Below are 16,141 nucleotides of genomic sequence, written 5' to 3'. Positions count from 1 at the left end.
AAGATAGAGCTTTGAAAAGATGCCCATAAGACTGTCTAAATTGGTATCTCAGGGTACGGGGTTGGAGAAGTAGGGTTAGTTTTGCTTTTATACTTCTTTATATGATATTATGTTAACTAGCTCCAACAAAATCTAGTACTTTTGTATTTTGAAAAAAAATAAATTTTTTTAAGTGAGGCATTTAGTCTGGAGCTTAAGAGCATAAACTTTGGAGCTATATACATGGGGACTCAGGCTGGATCCTGCCACCCTCTAATTGTATAGCCCTTGGGGAGCTACTTTACCTTATCTCTAAAATGGGGATGAAATACATGCCTATTGTTTATGATGAAGATTATAAAGAGCTCTGCATTGTAACTGGCACACCATGGTTAACAATGTCTAATGTCAATTGTTATTATTACTAGAAAATAACCTAGGACGGGCGGGGCGCGGTGGCTCAAGCCTGTAATCCCAGCACTTTGGGAGGCCGAGACGGGCGGATCACGAGGTCAGGAGATCGAGACCATCCTGGCTAACACGGTGAAACCCCGTCTCTACTAAAAAACACAAAAAACTAGCCGGGCAAGGTGGCGGGCACCTGTAGTCCCAGCTACTTGGGAGGCTGAGGCAGGAGAATGGCGTGAACCCGGGAGGCAGAGCTTGCAGTGAGCCGAGATCACACCACTGCACTCCAGCCTGGGCGACAGAGTGAGACTCCGTCTCAAAAAAAAGAAAATAACCTAGGATGTAAAAATCAGGATATTCAGGGAGATGCCTACAAACCCTGATCTTCTTGAAGCAAACCTTGATCTGCTGGAGGTAAGCCACCAACTGGCTTAGGATCTTGACTAAGACACCTCATCTCTGGGCCTCAGTGGCATGTCTACACCATGAGAGAGATAGACTGGGTATCCACTGCTTTATTCGTTTACTCAACCGTTTTGGAGCACTTGCTGTATGTCAATCCCTGGCCTAGAAGCTAGAGACACAGAGATGAGGGACCTGGCTCCACCTTCAAAGACCTGGCTTGAGTCAAAGGTGACTCAGTCTATCAGAAGTGATGCAAATAAACCAGGTGGTAAGTGCTACGAGAGAGTGTATTTGGGCACCCAGAGAAGCAGGAGTCAGAGAAAAGAGCCTTTTCAGTCACAACATTTGTTGTGGCTTTCAGGTGTTGGATTTTTTAGAGACACTGTGCAGATGGTGTACAGCACGGTAAGCAGAAAACAGAGGCTGAGTACCTGATGTTGATTTAGGATCGGCAGGGGAAGCAGGATGCCACACTGAGAACATCTCCTTAGAATGTCATAGGCTGTTCTAGCTCCTCTAGGGGAGCTGGTCCTGGGTTTGGGCTCTGAAATCAAAAGTGGATCCAAGGTTTTGTTGTTGCCTCTTGGTGCTTTCTTTGATGAACTTTCAGAATGAAGAGGAAATCTGTTTATACTAATTGTCTTCGGACGAACATCTTTCTTCATCGTGGACGTTTGATTTTCAGCAGCTTGACTTGGAAGAGATGAAGGAAGAATTTTTGGCTTTCCAACAGGAAAGCGTTTCTTAAACTCTGAATCCAGACAACATTTACCCTGCAATTGTGAATAATATATCAAATTTTAAAATGACTTCAGCTTTCATGGTCAGAAAATACAGTAGACTAGATAACACAAAAATTCCCACTGTAAACACTGTTATATGCTGTATAAAATGTGACAGACATTCAATTTAATAGCTGGCTTTGCGGCAAAGAAAGAAAATTTTGCATTCCAGGAATGAAGGTCTGACTGGTTGCTATGGTTTGAATGTGTCTCCTCCAAAATTCAGGTGTTGCCAACGTGATGGTATTAAGAGGTGGGGCCTTTGGGGGTGATTAGATCATGAAGGCTCCTCCCTTGTTAATGGGATTAGGGTCCTTATAAACGAGGCTTCATGAAGCATTTGGCTCCAGCCTTCTACTCTTTTGCCTTCTATCATGCTAGGAGGCAGCAAGAAGGCCCTCACCAGACACCAAATGGTAGGTGCCTTGATCTTGAACTTCCCAGCCTTCAGAGCTGTTAGAAATAATTATCTGTTATTATTACCCTGTCTGTGGTGTCCTGTTATAGCAGCACAAATGGACTGGTTAAGCACAGGAGTTGACACTGGTTATGGGAGACGCAGGGTCAATTTTGTAACTAGGGGCTTGGATGAGAGGAAATCCCATTCACACAGGAGGGGAATTGGAAGTAAGACTCTATTGACCCTGCATAAAGCTGGAAGCTTTAAAGGGTAAATTGTGGTGGGTAAGAGGAAAAGTATCAGCTAATGAGAAAAGGAAAGTGGCAAGGAAGCCTTTCTTTCTTGGGCCGGCATTTGAGTGTGGAGAAGAAAACTCATGCCCCTGAAAACTCAAAATCACAGGTCCATGCCATTCCTGTGTTTGGCATTAGGATTTACTTTAGCCTCACGGTCTCGGAATCCCTGAACAGAAGAATTAACACCAACATTGAGATGTGTGGCAGAAGCAATCACAAAATTCCTCTGGAGGGACAAGAGCCTCAAAATAGGTCACAGAGGATCCTCATAGGTAGAGTCCCGCCACATAAAAACTCACAATCCAAAATTACAAACACACGGGGAAGCAATCCACCTTGAGTAAGAGTCACAGACACAAAAGTAGTAAGATTAGCCTCCAAGAAGTTCAGGTAATGCAACTATAGGATAGAGACTGTAAAATAAATTAATTAAAAATGGTTAACTCTGGGAAAAGAATAACATCTCATGAAAAACAGAATAGGCAAATTTGAAATTTTCTAATTTGTAATTAACAATAACTTTATATATTCATGTGATATTTTAATATATGTATATATTGTGGGATGATTAAGTCAAGTTAATTAACATATCCATCACTTCACATACCTATCTTTTTTTTTTGTAGTGAGAACAAAAATAGGTAAATTTGAAAGAAAGATAAATTGAACTTCTAGACATGAAAAATGCAGGTATTGAACCTAAATGGATGGGCTAAAAACAGCAGATTAGATTTGGTCAAGAAAGAATGAATGAACTTGGAGATAATTTGAAGAAATTACCCAGAATACAGGAGATAGAAATAGAGAAAATATGAAAGGTTAAGAGACATAAGGCTATTAAAAGGGGAAAGATTACATGAAAAAAAGAGAGACATGAAGCTAGAATGAGAATGTTTAATACACATGTGTTATGTTCCAGAAGGAGAGTCGAGAGAATGTGGAAGAGTTGGGGAACGTTGGGAATTCAAAGAGATGATAGATGAGAATTTTCAGACGTGATTAGTGATATAAATCTTTATATCAAGGAAAGAGAAATCCTGAGCAGGAGAAAAGCAAACACATTTGAGTACATTGTTCTGAACGGAATGAATAAAAATAAATCTACTCTTAAATACATTACAGGTATAAGGCAAAGAGGATCTTGAAATCAACCAAATAAAAAGATTACATACAAAGGAATGGCAATTAGGCTGAAAGAAAATACATCAACAGCAATAACAGAAGTGGGACAGCAGTGAAATAATCTACAAAATGGTAAGAGAAAATAGCTGTTAATCTAGAATTTGATATTCAGCTAAACTATCATTCATGAATGCAAAAAACAAAAAGCAGATTTTCAGGCAACTGAAGATTTACTACTCAAGGTTCTTGGTGAAGAAACTGCTGAGATGTGTTTCAGGAAGACAGAAATCTTACCCAGGAGGAAAGTTTAGGATCCAAGAAAGAATGTGAGCAAAGAGAAAGGTAAACTTGCGAGTATATCCAGCCGGACACAGTGGCTCGTGCCTGTAATCCTAGCACTTTGGGAGGCCGAAGTGGGCCGATGACATGAGATCAGGAGTTTGAGACCAGCTTGGCCAACATGGAAAAACCCCATATGTACTAAAAATACAAAAATTAGCCAGACATGGTGGCACACCCCTGTAGTATCAGTTACTCAAGAGGCTGAGGCAGGAGTACTGCTTGAACCCTGGAGGCGAAGGTTGCAGTGAGCCAGGATCATGCCACTGCACTCCAGTCCAGGCAGCAGAGTGAGACTCTGTCTCAAAAAAGGAAAGAAAAAAAGCAAAAACAAAAAACTTGTGCGTGTATCTAAACAGGCATGAGTTACATAAATAACAACAATAATCACTAAAGAGGGGTAGTATGAAAGCAAAATGAAACAAAATTCTGGCAGCATTTTCATGTAAGATAGGAGTAGAGGATCAGCATTAACATGTTCTCAAATTTATATACTGTTTGTAAGGGGAGTAGAGCTAATGACTAATTTTAGACTTTATTAAGTATTCATATTAAAATGTTAAGGATAACTACTGAAATGATAGAAACAGAATGTAAAATTGCTGAATCAGTAGAAAAGAAGAAAGAGAATAAAGAAATCTTGCTCAATCCAATAGAAGACAAGGGAGAAGCAAGCAGCAGCAGCACCAGCAGTAGTAATGAACAAGAGTGGTAAATGCAAGGCCCCAAAACAATTGGCGAAAAATTATCGTTAATATCATTGAGAGTGATAAAGGCATTGTGATTAAGAAAATGACTGTATTTTTGAGATATGAAAGAATGATGGTGAAATAACAGGATATCTTGGATTTGCTTTAACATACTTTAGAAAAAAGAAAACAGAATAGTTCAAGTCTGGAAAACTTTTGATTTCCACATGTTAACAGCTATTTTCTCTTAGCACTTTGAAGATTATTCCACTGCATACCCACTTCTATTATTGCTGTTGATATATTTTCTTTCAGCCTAATTGCCATTCCTTTGCTTGTAATCTTCTTCTTAACCTTTGCCTTTTACTTGTAATGTATCTAAGAGTAGATTTATTTTTATTAACTTTGTTTAGAACAACAACTGTTGTATCTGGGGAGTGAATACATGAACGTTTATTGTATTAACTTTCTACTCTCATATTTGTTTGAATTTTTTGTAATTAATTTTATTTCTTTTATTTTTAGTGGACGAGTAATAATGATACATGCTTATAGAATACAGAATGATCAGCCGGGCGCGGTGGCTCAAGCCTGTAATCCTAGCACTTTGGGAGGCCGAGACGGGCGGATCACGAGGTCAGGAGATCGAGACCATCCTGGCTAACACGGTGAAACCCCATCTCTACTAAAAAATACAAAAAACTAGCCGGGCGAGGTGGCTGGCGCCTGTAGTCCCAGCTACTCGGGAGGCTGAGGCAGGAGAATAGCGTAAACCCGGGAGGTGGAGCTTGCAGTGAGCTGAGATCCGGCCACTGCACTCCAGTCTGGGCGACAGAGCGAGACTCCGTCTCAAAAAAAAAAAAAAAAAAAAAAAAAAAAAAAAAAGAATACAGAATGATCTTCTGTACATGTATACAATGTGTAGTGGCCAAATCAGAATTGTAATAAATTAAAAAAAAAAAATTAAGATGGTCAATAGATTCTATAGCCACTCAAGCTATCATTTTCAGATATATAAGGTCTTAAAAATTTGCCTCTCATGCTTTCTTTCACAAGAAACTATTTAGGATATGTTCTATCAAACAAGGAGTAACCTAAGAAAGAGAAAGATGAGACCTGAGATTTGGGAATCAGAACTCCAACCGTGGAGAGAGTGGAAGAAATTCCAGACCAACAGCTAATCATCAAGCCTGGAGAATAACATGCTCCCAAAATGAAATGGATAGACTATCTGATGTGTTTAGTTGTACTCAGGGGAATTTTCATATCTGCTAGAGAATATTAGGGATGATTTAATGATAAGTACCTAGAAAGTGAAGCAAATGAAAAACTGAAGCAATTATTAAGTCCAGGGAAAACAAAAAGTTGTAGGAGAAAGCACACATAATCACAGTTCATGTGGAAAACCATTTATAATGTTTATGTGGTTATACTAATGTAATATTGAATATTTATTTAACCAGAATGAGTGAAATCAATAAATTGAAAGGATGAAATGAAGAACTTTGGAGGTATGTGTGTGGGATGGGTGGTATAAAAAAGTGAAATCTATATTCCTAAATCCTTATGAGTCAACAGGTAATATCTAAAATTGGAAAAAATGTAAGAAGGTTCTTTAGACATATGAAGGTGATTACTGGAAGAAACAGCTAAAAGTGAAAGTAGAATATTTGTGTGTGGGGAGTAGTTAGCATGAAGGGGAGCAGTGGGGCTTATAGTTTTACTGAGGTGGTGGGAGATAATTAACAAGGGCCATCATAAGTAAGTAAATTAGATAATATGTTAGAAGTTGGCAAATGCTATGGAAAAAAAAATAGAAGAAGGTAAGGGGTAGTAAATATGTGATGGAGAGGGGGTTGCAATTTTAAATAGGTTGTTGTGGTACATCTCCTTGAGCAGGTGCCATCTGGGTAAACACTTGAGAGAAGTGAGAGAGTTAGCTCCTGCAATAAGGTGGGGAAGGTGAAGAGGTAGCTTCCAGCCAGAGGCAGTAGCCAGTGAAAAAGCCCTAAGGCATGGTATGCTCAAGAAATGATCAGGAGGCCAGTAAGCTGAAAAGGAGTAGTACGTGAGATCAAAGAGGTGATGAGATAGGAAGGGAGGCAAAGATGACATAGATCTCTAAGGCCACTGTAGTTTTGAGTTTGCATAATATGGGGCAAGAATCAGTGCAGATATCTGAACAGAGGAGCCAAACAATCTGACTTGTATTTTTCAGGGATCACGTTGACCACTGTGATAAGAATAGACTGCAGGAGGCAAGGTGAGAAGTAGGAAGACTGTTTAGGAGACAGCTGCAGCGTCTGGGCTAGAGAAGATGATGGTTCATATCAGCAACATGGAGGGAAAGAGAAATCGAGAGTGAAACTGAGATTTTGGCCTGAACGACTGGAAGGATAGAGTTGCCATTAACTGAGATGGGCCAAGCTGTGGCAGAGAGGATTCCATTTCAGATGTGTTACATTTAAGATGTCTATAAAGCATTCAAGTGAAGATGCAGTAAATAGTAATATACAAATCTAGAGTTTGGGGAGAAAAGCCTAGCCTGAGCTATAAATTTGGAAGTGTCTGACTACATATGGCATTTTTAAAAATCAGGAGGTAGAATGAAATAAGGCAGTGAATATAGGTAGAGAAGAGACCAGAGACTAAGCCCCAGGGCCCCTCAAAATTAAGAGGTTGGGGAGGTAGAGAATGAGAGACCACCAAGGTCATTGAAAACCATAAGAGTATGGTACCCTGGAAGCCGAGAAAGTGCGTTAAGGAAGAGGGAGTGATGAGCAGTAAATGGTCCCCATAAATTGAGAACTGAGAACTGAGCATTGGATTTAGCAATGCAGAGGTCATTGATTTTGACAAGAGTAGATTTGGTTACATTGGAGGGCAAGACTAGAGTGGGAATAAGAATGGGAGAAGAAAACACGGAGGCAGTGTTTTATAGACAACTAGTTCAAATGTTTTTCTGAGGAGGGCAACAAAGAAGCAAGATAGTAGCTTGTAGGAGATGGGATCAGAAGTATTACATGTTTTTCTGGTTTTAGGTCGTGTTAATAAAAAGTTAAAGACTGAAAACCACAAACCACCTAGTATACATGATTTCAATCCTTAATTTTCAAAAATTAAAAAAGAAAATTATTTTCGTGCAAGGCCAAAGATTCACCATTGATATATACATACTCAGTAGTGGTACCCCTTTAAAAACTTATTGTAAGAAATGTTAGGACATCCTAGAGTTTTGAGACTTTGTTGTTGCCTGTGGGTACAGCTCATTTAACCTCTCCCTGTTGCAGGACAGAGAGGGGAGAATTGCTGGAGCAGTGTAGCAAAAACCTTGTGTGACCCTGTGTAGGCAGAAAGAGAGGATATAGTATACCAGTAGGAGGAGATAGGCTTTAGATGGGCACAAAGAAAGTTCCTCTATGGTTAAGAGGTGGGAAGGCAAAGTAAGTGAGTGTGGATGCTGCAAAGGAGATAGATCTGGTGTTTGGCTGGTCATGGATGTCTTCTTTTCCTGAACGAGGAGATAAACCATTATCCCCATTCTCCTCCAAAGAAGAAAGAAGCTCAGAGAGGTTACACAGCCAGTAAGGGGCAGAGCAGAACTAAAATTCAGAGTTTCTGAGCACAAATCCAGTTCCATGTGTACTGGAGCTCCCCACCTCCCTGCAGCCTTCAAATAAGTATGTAGGTAGGGGCCTTGGTTGCCAGGCTGAACATTTGAAGGGGAGTAGTCAGCTTCACTCTTGTTTGGGTGCTCACCAAGTATTTTCTCATTCAAATAGAAGACATGGACCACTTATAGCATCGAATAAACATCAGTACTAAGGAAAACAAGTCAGTAGGTGATTTCCATGTTCAGCCAAGGCTGAGAATCCCGTGGCTGGGGCAGCGCGTCTCAGACTTGACATGCCTGGGAAATCATGTGACCCTGCATATTCTGATTGAGCATTTCTAGGGGGAGGGCCTGAGAGTCTGCATTTCTAACAGGATCCCAGGTGATGCTGATGCAGCTGGTCCACAGACTGCACTTCAAAAAGCAAAGAGCTGAAAGGTGAAAACAATCCAAATTTTATCAACAAGTAGAGAAACAAAATGTGGGATGAAAAAGGCCATTAACATTGGGAAGCCGAGGAAGGCGGATCACTGAGGTCAGGAGTTTGAGACCAGCCTGGCCAACATGGTAAAACCCCGTCTCTACTAAAAAAAAATATATATATATATATATAAAAATTAGCCAGTCGTGGTGGTGGGCACCTATAGTTCCAGCTACTCGGGAGGCTGAGGCAGGAGAATCGCTTGAATCTGGGAGGCAGAGGTTGCAGTGAGCCGAGATCATGCCACTGCACTCCAGCCTGGGCGACAGAGTGAGACCCTGTCTCAGAAAAAAAAAAAAAAGGGCCATTAAAAGGAATAAAGTGCTAATACACACCACAACTACAACACGGGTAAACCTTGAAAATATTATGCTAAGTGAAAGAAGATGGTTATATAAGACCACATAGTATATGACTCCATTGATGTGAAATGTCCAGAATAGACTAATCCATAGAGATAGAAAGCAGACTAGTGGTTGCCAGGAACTGGGAAGGTGAGGGAATGGATGGTATCTGGTAATGGGTACAGGATTTCTTTTTGGAATGATGAAAATATTCTAGAACCAGATTGCACAACACTGTGAATGTACCAAATGTCTCTACAGCGATGGCAAATTTTACATCATATGTGGTTTACCACAACAGTAAAAACAAACAAAAAAGAGCAAAAAGCTGGATCATCTCTGTGGTTTGTTTAGTTTTGATATTCTGTAGTTTTAGGAACTGAAGTGTTCAGAAAGGTAAACAACTTTCTGCCCAAGGAGAAGAGTTCTTTGGAGAGAAGTCTTGGTAAGTTTCCCAAAGGGGAAATGCTTCATTCTGTGCAAAAGAAGGGAGCAACTTGGCACAGCAGTGCACTAAAAGGCACTTAAGGCTATGGAGGGAAGAGCCTGTGAGTGTTCCCAGGCAAAATCAGTCAGTCAGTCAATCACATAGCTGCATCTCTATAGAGTCCTCTTTTTGCACCAAGCCCTGATGTCACGAAAATGGAAAAAGTCCATCAGTTTTGTAGGAAACTCACAGTCTGACAGAGAAGACTCCCACATGGGACAGAAAGCAGTAGGACAGGCCCTATTGAGGACCAAATTGCAATGTCCAGGCCATGAAGGTTGGAGATGGTCAGAGGTGATCAGGGGGTGTTGAGAGTGGTAAGGGAGGCCCCTTTGAAGGGCTGGGCACAAATGAAGACCAGTTGTGTGTGCTTGATTAGCCTAAACAAGTCACTAAAATATCTTTTTGAACAAAGCAAAAAATAAATATAGGACCCTTTAATATCCGTGCTATGTAAAACTGGGCCCAGAGTCTGCCTTTCCTATGACACTTTTCAGAATGTGGACGAACTATTGGTACCATCAGAAAATTACGAATTGCTACTCACCATATGGTGGAAATACTTATTTTCTGGAATCATTTGGTTGCAATAATGACAGTAGATTTCCCTTTCAGGAGCTGAAATTCTTTCGCCTGAATAAGCGGAGAAACAACACCACCTTGTCAATGGCTAGCCCAGCTCTCCCACACCTGCCTACATGGCCTGTACTCATGAGCGTGAACTGACCCCCGGGCCTGCCTGGCCTCGACTTTTCTGCGCTGCCGGCATCCTTGACCACACAGGCAACTTGTGGCCGAGTCATCCACATCATTTCCTTTACGGCCACAGATGTGCACTCAGGGCAGCAGCAACCCTAATGGAGAGGCATTTTCCTGGAGCAGGACTGGTTTCTGAGGCGATGAATGAAGCTGTAGCTGCGGATGCCAGCCCACTCCAACCTGACTGCTCTTTCATTCCACCAGTTTCCAGCCTCTGTGATCCGACCAGGTGTTGGTTGAACACATCTTTGTTGATGGTGTTGAAGCTGTGTTGTGTTGTGTTGTGTTGTGTTGCACTGAAGTTGTGAAGATTGTGTTTGATTCTGTTGAAGTCCAGCCATGCTGGGATGAAGGAAATGGACATGACTCTCACACTTTTCAGATTTGCATTGGCCAGTTTTGCCCTTGGATCGATTGTTTATCAGGAGAGGGTTACGGACTGGGGAGTTTTAGATTCTCTCCCATGTTACCAAAACAACCAGCAAATGCACCAAAGGATCTGTCACACTGATGGTTGTGTGACAGTAAATATACCCTCATAAAGAGGTGAGTGAGTCAAGTGAACATAAAATGGTACCAGGGAGCCAATACATAGGCCCCCAGGCCAGGAGCTATCGCTAGCTCCCTTCTGGCCATTGCTGATAATGGAAAAAGCCTTAAGATTCGGTGCCGGGAAATGTGGGAGTCCAGTCTTATTTCTGCCTCTAGCAAGCCCCTGCTTTATTCTGTGTGTAGGTTTCTTATCTGTAAAAGGATGCAATGGATCTCTGCCAGGCTAGGATTGTGCTGGAGACACTCAAAGTAAGCCCCCTGTTTCCTAGGATTCCCCATGCTCCCCATGGTCTCTCTTTTCTTTTCTTTTTCTTTTCTTTTTTTTTTTGAGACAGAGTTTTGCTCTTGTTGCCCAGGCTGGAGTGCAATGGCGTGATCTCGGCTCACTGCAACCTCCGCCTCCTGGGTCCAAGCAATTCTCCTGTCTCAGTCTCCCAAGTAGCTGGGACTATGGGCGCCCGCTACCACGTCTGGCTAATTTTGTATTTTTAGTAGAGACAGGGTTTCTCCATGTTGGTCAAGGTGATCTCGAACTCCCGACCTCAGGTGATCTGCTCGCCTCAGCCTCCTAAAGTGCTGGGATTACAGGCATGAGCCACCCCGCCCAGCTTCTCTGTGGCCTCTTTACTCAACTCTGTGGCAGCCAGGCTCTAGCCCCGGCCTCCTGGTCTCCCTGGACCAGTCATTTGAGGACCACAGCAAATACACAGGAAGGCCACTCTGAGGCATGGTTTAGAATTAGAATAGTCAGATGAATTGAGATCTATACAGCAAATACACTTGTCATCCATCCTGTTGAGAGCTTCCCTTCCTTGCATCCCATCCAGGAAAGGCTCTGGCCCTTGGAACGTCTCTCTTCCACCCCAGTCGTGTGCTCACCTTTCCTGAGCTGGGCCTGTTCACTCCGACAGACATCTGTGTGCTGCGCGAGCATTCGGCGCATGATGAACTGGCCACAGCCTGGGCAGAGTTCTGTCCGGCTGCCGCAGTAGGACTCATGGAGCTCCAGCTTGCTGAGCTGCATGTCCAGTTCACAGAACTTACACTCAACAGGGCGCTCCTGGCACTCATTGGCCTGTGGGAGGGAGCAGGAACGGCATGATCACTGGCCTTTTTCTTTGTTTTTGAGACAGAGTCTCACTGTGACACCCAGTCTGGAGAGCAGTGGCTTGATCTTGCTTCACTGCAACCTCCGCCTCCCGGGTTCAAGTGATTCTCCTGCCTCAGCCTCCTGAGTGGGTGGGACTACAGGCATGCGCCACCACGCCCGGCTAATTTTTGTATTTTTAGTAGAGACGGGGTTTTACCATGTTGGTCAGGCTGGCCTTGAACTCTTGACCTCATGATCTGCCCACCTTGGCCTCCCAAAGTGCTGGGATTATAGGCGCGAGCCACAGTGCCTGGCCGATCACTGGCCTCTTTGACTGTAGGCAGATCAAGGACTTGTGCCCATCTCCCTAGGGAATTGCGGCCAAAACGAGTAAGCAGATGAGAAGGGCCAGAGTGGGGGACTGCCCTCGGGAGATCTGAGCTCTGTTGGACTCATGGACCACATGGGGCTCTTACCTCATGAAACTCCAGCGAGGACTTCTGCATACTCTGCTGACACATCGTACACCCAACCTAAACATACACACACACACCAGATGTGGGTCCACCCAGCACCCAGGGCCTGCCCCACATCCACTTTGGCTCACAGTTCTGGGTTTCGGTCTGTGAACTCCTACAGGGCAGGGATCCGGTGTGCCTACCTCAGTCTCTCTCTAGCACCCAGCCCAGTGTTCAAGAAGTGGTTTGTCAGACCAGTCTGAGTTGCAATGGCTGCCTGAGCTTGAGTATCTCCAGAGAGACAGATCAGGGGCCCCAGGAGGAATGGACATGGAAAGGCGGGAAATGAAGCTCAACCTGACTGCCTTCCAGGGCCTTCCTTTTTCACGTCCTCTCTTTACAGATCTCAAGAGAACAGCCAATCTTTCCTGAAACCAGAACCTCTTGCCTGTGCCAGATCCATAAGCCTATAGGGAAAGGATTGGAAATGGGAAAACTGGAGGTAGACTCAGATTAGCATGAAAAGGCAGGATTAACATTTCCTTTCCATGGGGCTTCGTGTGGAGGGGCTGAATGACTTCCCATGACCCTCAAGTGAGTCTCTGCCTGGGGGACTGGACCCTTGCCTTAAGTCCCCAGCCCTCACTCCAACGCCCAGACCCCATCTCTCCTGCAGAGAGGACTGAACACTCACCTTGACTCCCGGACCCCATCTCACCTGCAGGGAGGACTGGGCCCTCGTCCCCTGACTCTCAGACCCCATTTCTCCTGCAGGCAGGACTGCACCCTTGCCCCGATTCCCAGACCCCATCCTTGCCACTTCCTCACCTGTTGGTGCTCAACCTTGCAGTGCTCCTCCATGTTTTTCCTGGACACAGGCTCCTCACACTCCGGGCACAGGACCAGGAACCGCAGGCAGTGAGCCTCATGGAGGGCGAAGTGGGCAGAGGCTACATGTCTTTTGCTACAGGGTCAAGGTGGGGGGATGGGAAAGCAGACTTATTTTCAAATTATAAAACATGGAGCTGTATTTCATACCCAGGGCTAGATCTCCAGAGGCCTTAAGCACTGAACATGTGATGATGATGACCTCCTGCCCCACACTCCCTGTGTGGGTCCAAAACCAGAACAGTGGGGCAGCATCGAATAAGAAGAAGGACGTTCTGCAGAGCTCTTACATTGCTGGGGCGGGGCATGGGAAGGAGCAGGAGGGAGGAATTACCAAGGGGCACGGGGGAGGTTTGGGGGTGATGGTGTTTCATGGATGTGTATAACATAGGCCAACACTTACCAATTACTACCCTTTAAAATGTGCAGTTTATTTGTAGGTCAGTTATACCTCTATAAGGCTGTTTTTAAAATGAAACATTTCACTTTAAATAATGTAAACAATTAAATTATTTCAATTTAAACAATTCGAGAGAAGTGCCAAATTCTCTTGAATCTTTTTTTCTTGTTTTCTGGTGCCCCTGTTTGGTCCACAGTGTTAGGAACGCAGCCCTGCTAGACTCATGCTTCCCGCCAGGGCCATGCCAACTTCCAGAATCTCCAAAGCGAGAGCTTCCCAAGTCTCTCCTGCCTCCAGGTTCACCTGCGCTAACTCACAGGGACTCCGAGGTTCCTCCCGGAGACCACAATGAAGGAAGGGTTCTGAGCCTCCCACTTCCTGGGCAGGGCGTTTTTCTCCAACCATCCTCTTCACCAAGAAGCGCCCCTTTTCGGCTGGGCGCCGTGGCTCATGCCTGTAATCCCAGCACTTTGGGAGGCCAAGGCGGGAGGATCACCTGAGGTTGGGAATCCAAGACCAGCCTGACCAACATGGAGAAATCCCATCTCTACTAAAAATACAAAATTAGCCAAGTGTGGTGGCTCACGCCTGTAATCCCAGCACTTTGGGAGACCGAGGCAGGTAGATCACCTGAGGTCAGGAGTTAGAGACCAGCCTGGCCAACATAGTGAAACCTCATCTCTACTAAAAAAATACAAAATTAGCCGGACGTGGTGGCGCACGCCTGTAATTCCAGCTACTTGGGAGGCTGAGGCAGGAGAATCACTTGAACCCGGGAAGTGGAGGTTGCAGTGAGCTGAGATCGCACCATTGCACTCCAGCCTGGGCAAAAGGAAGCGAAACTCCATCTTTAAAAAAAAAAAAAAAAAAAAGGAAGAAAGAAAGAAATGACCCTTTTCACTTCCATCAACTCTTGCTCGTGGCAGTTCGGGAGAAGGGAAATGGGGAGCAAGGCTGCCCTAGCAGGGCTGCGTTCCTAACACTGTGGACCAAACAGGGGCACCAGAAAACAAGAAAAAAGATTCAAGAGAAGTTGGCACTTCTCTCGAATTGTTTAAATTGAAATAATTTAATTATTTACATTATTTAAAGTGAAATGTTTCATTTTAAAAACAGCCTTATGGAAGTATAATTGACCTACAGATAAACTGCCATAGCCATAAAGGCCCAGAGGACGAGAACAGTTGCATGCCCATGTCCCTGGCACATGGGGCGTGCCCCGAGAGGGACTGTCAAAGCCTCACTCCTCTTGATGTGAACAAGCTCTTTGCTTCTGCTCTGCCCAGGCAGCGGGCACACAGGCGGCAACATTTTCCCTTCCTCTGTTCTCTCTCCTCTGCCTGGCCTGGTCCCTTCTCCCCCTGCTCCTCCTAGGCTGGTTGAGAAACCAGAGTAGTTGAAGGGTCTGGCTGGAGCAAAGCTCTCCGGGGAGGGTCCCACTCAAGTCCCTGCCACAGGTAGGGAGCTCTGAGAATGGGGATTTTCCACGGGTCAGATTCCACCCCCGCCCCAGCCCCGCCCCGTTAGAGGTGTGGTCCCAGCCCCCTGCTCTGTCCTCCCTGCTCTGCCCCACGGCTCCCTTTCAAGGAGGGTGAGAGTAGTCCTGGAGAATCTCCGTGGGACCCTTTCTTTCACAGACTGGTGTGAAGGTCAGAGTATCAGAACCCCAGATTAGGACCCAAGGTCTCACAAGTATGAGTAGCCCAGCTGGGACCACTGGCCGGGCTATTTGTCTTCAGAACTGTCCCAGGAAGCCTAAAATTTGGGGGGAAGGGGCTGCAGTGAAGTGGAGGTAATGCTGTCCACCCTCACCCAGAGATTATCACGTTTAGACCCTCCTACCCTCGGGGCCCACGGTCTCCAGCTGCTTGTCCTCCTAAGTGTTTTGATGCCGGAACTACTTTCTCCTCCCTTCAGAAACAGCCGTATCTCCTCGGCGTTTCTCCCTCACCAGCCAGGGTCTGCTGCTGGAGAAAGCGCTTTCTTACCAGTTCTTGCACACCGAGAAGGCTCCTTCCATGTTCTGCTCTCTGGAGTCTTTCAGTTGAGTTTCGTTTCTTGCAGGCAAGGAAACAAAACTGAAAGTCTTCCGACGGCCCAGCCCACAGCTTCAGGGAGGGAGGAGATCCTACCCTCAGAATTCTCGGCTCAGGATTCCCCGTTGATTCCTGTGGCTGGACCCTCCCAGGAAGCCCCTCTACAGCATGGCCAGCACCTGCTGCCGCTCTCTGCGGTCATTCTTTGCGGCTATCACAGGGAGCCTGAGGCCAGGCTTCTCCTGGGCAGCAGCTTGTTCGCTTACCCTGGCTGACTGGCTTCGCTGCGTCTGGGTCTCCATCCCTTCTCCAAACCATCCACCTCCCACCCTTCTCCCCCATCTCCGGCTCCCTTCTGCTCCTCCCTCTGCAGGAAAGAGGGAACTTGCCGTGTTGAGCTTGAATGCTGTTCCCTAAAAATGGCTCCTGGACTTCCAGGCGGTGAGGACTTCGCAAACAGCGTCCAGGGAGGCGCTGGGGATGCAGGGTAGTGTGAGCCCAGACCCAATCTGGTGTGTATCCTCCCCGGGGCCCTTAGAGTTTTTGCAGATACTAGAAACAGCTGTGCTTACAGAAGGACTCTAAACAACGTCTGGTGTGATGACAAGCAGGC

The 16,141-nt window shown here is 45.1% G+C and overlaps 1 protein-coding gene and 1 long non-coding RNA gene across 9 annotated transcripts in view; one reads left to right on the top strand and one right to left on the bottom strand.

The window, feature by feature from the left end:
- LOC110741576 overlaps positions 1 to 10,118 on the top strand; it is a 15,101-nt gene extending 4,983 nt beyond the window's left edge. The window contains exons 3-5 of one of the 2 annotated variants that reach the window (XR_002517958.2): positions 3,393 to 3,524; positions 6,639 to 6,683; positions 9,961 to 10,118. This is a non-coding gene — a long non-coding RNA (uncharacterized LOC110741576). The remainder of the gene's footprint in view (positions 1 to 3,392; positions 3,525 to 6,638; positions 6,684 to 9,960) is intronic. The other variant, XR_002517957.2, reaches the window with a different exon arrangement.
- Positions 1 to 16,141, bottom strand: part of XAF1 (XIAP associated factor 1) — an 18,021-nt gene extending 1,880 nt beyond the window's left edge. Inside the window, exons 1-6 of one of the 7 annotated variants that reach the window (XM_009189504.4) lie at positions 15,481 to 16,141; positions 13,033 to 13,168; positions 12,223 to 12,279; positions 11,536 to 11,731; positions 9,893 to 9,978; positions 1,224 to 1,565 (exon numbers count right to left, since the gene is read on the bottom strand). In XM_009189504.4, coding sequence (XP_009187768.2) covers positions 1,224 to 1,565; positions 9,893 to 9,978; positions 11,536 to 11,731; positions 12,223 to 12,279; positions 13,033 to 13,168; positions 15,481 to 15,512 — 849 coding nt within the window. In that variant the 5' untranslated portion in view covers positions 15,513 to 16,141. Of the gene's footprint in view, positions 1 to 625; positions 1,566 to 9,892; positions 9,979 to 11,535; positions 11,732 to 12,222; positions 12,280 to 13,032; positions 13,169 to 15,480 lie in introns of those variants that run through there. The other 6 variants (XM_021928658.2, XM_017950299.3, XM_021928660.2 and 3 more) reach the window with 6 other exon arrangements.

This window comes from Papio anubis, chromosome 17, assembly GCF_008728515.1.
Source record: "Papio anubis isolate 15944 chromosome 17, Panubis1.0, whole genome shotgun sequence".
NCBI lineage: Eukaryota > Metazoa > Chordata > Mammalia > Primates > Cercopithecidae > Papio > Papio anubis.
This window is presented reverse-complemented; position numbering and strand designations above follow the sequence as displayed.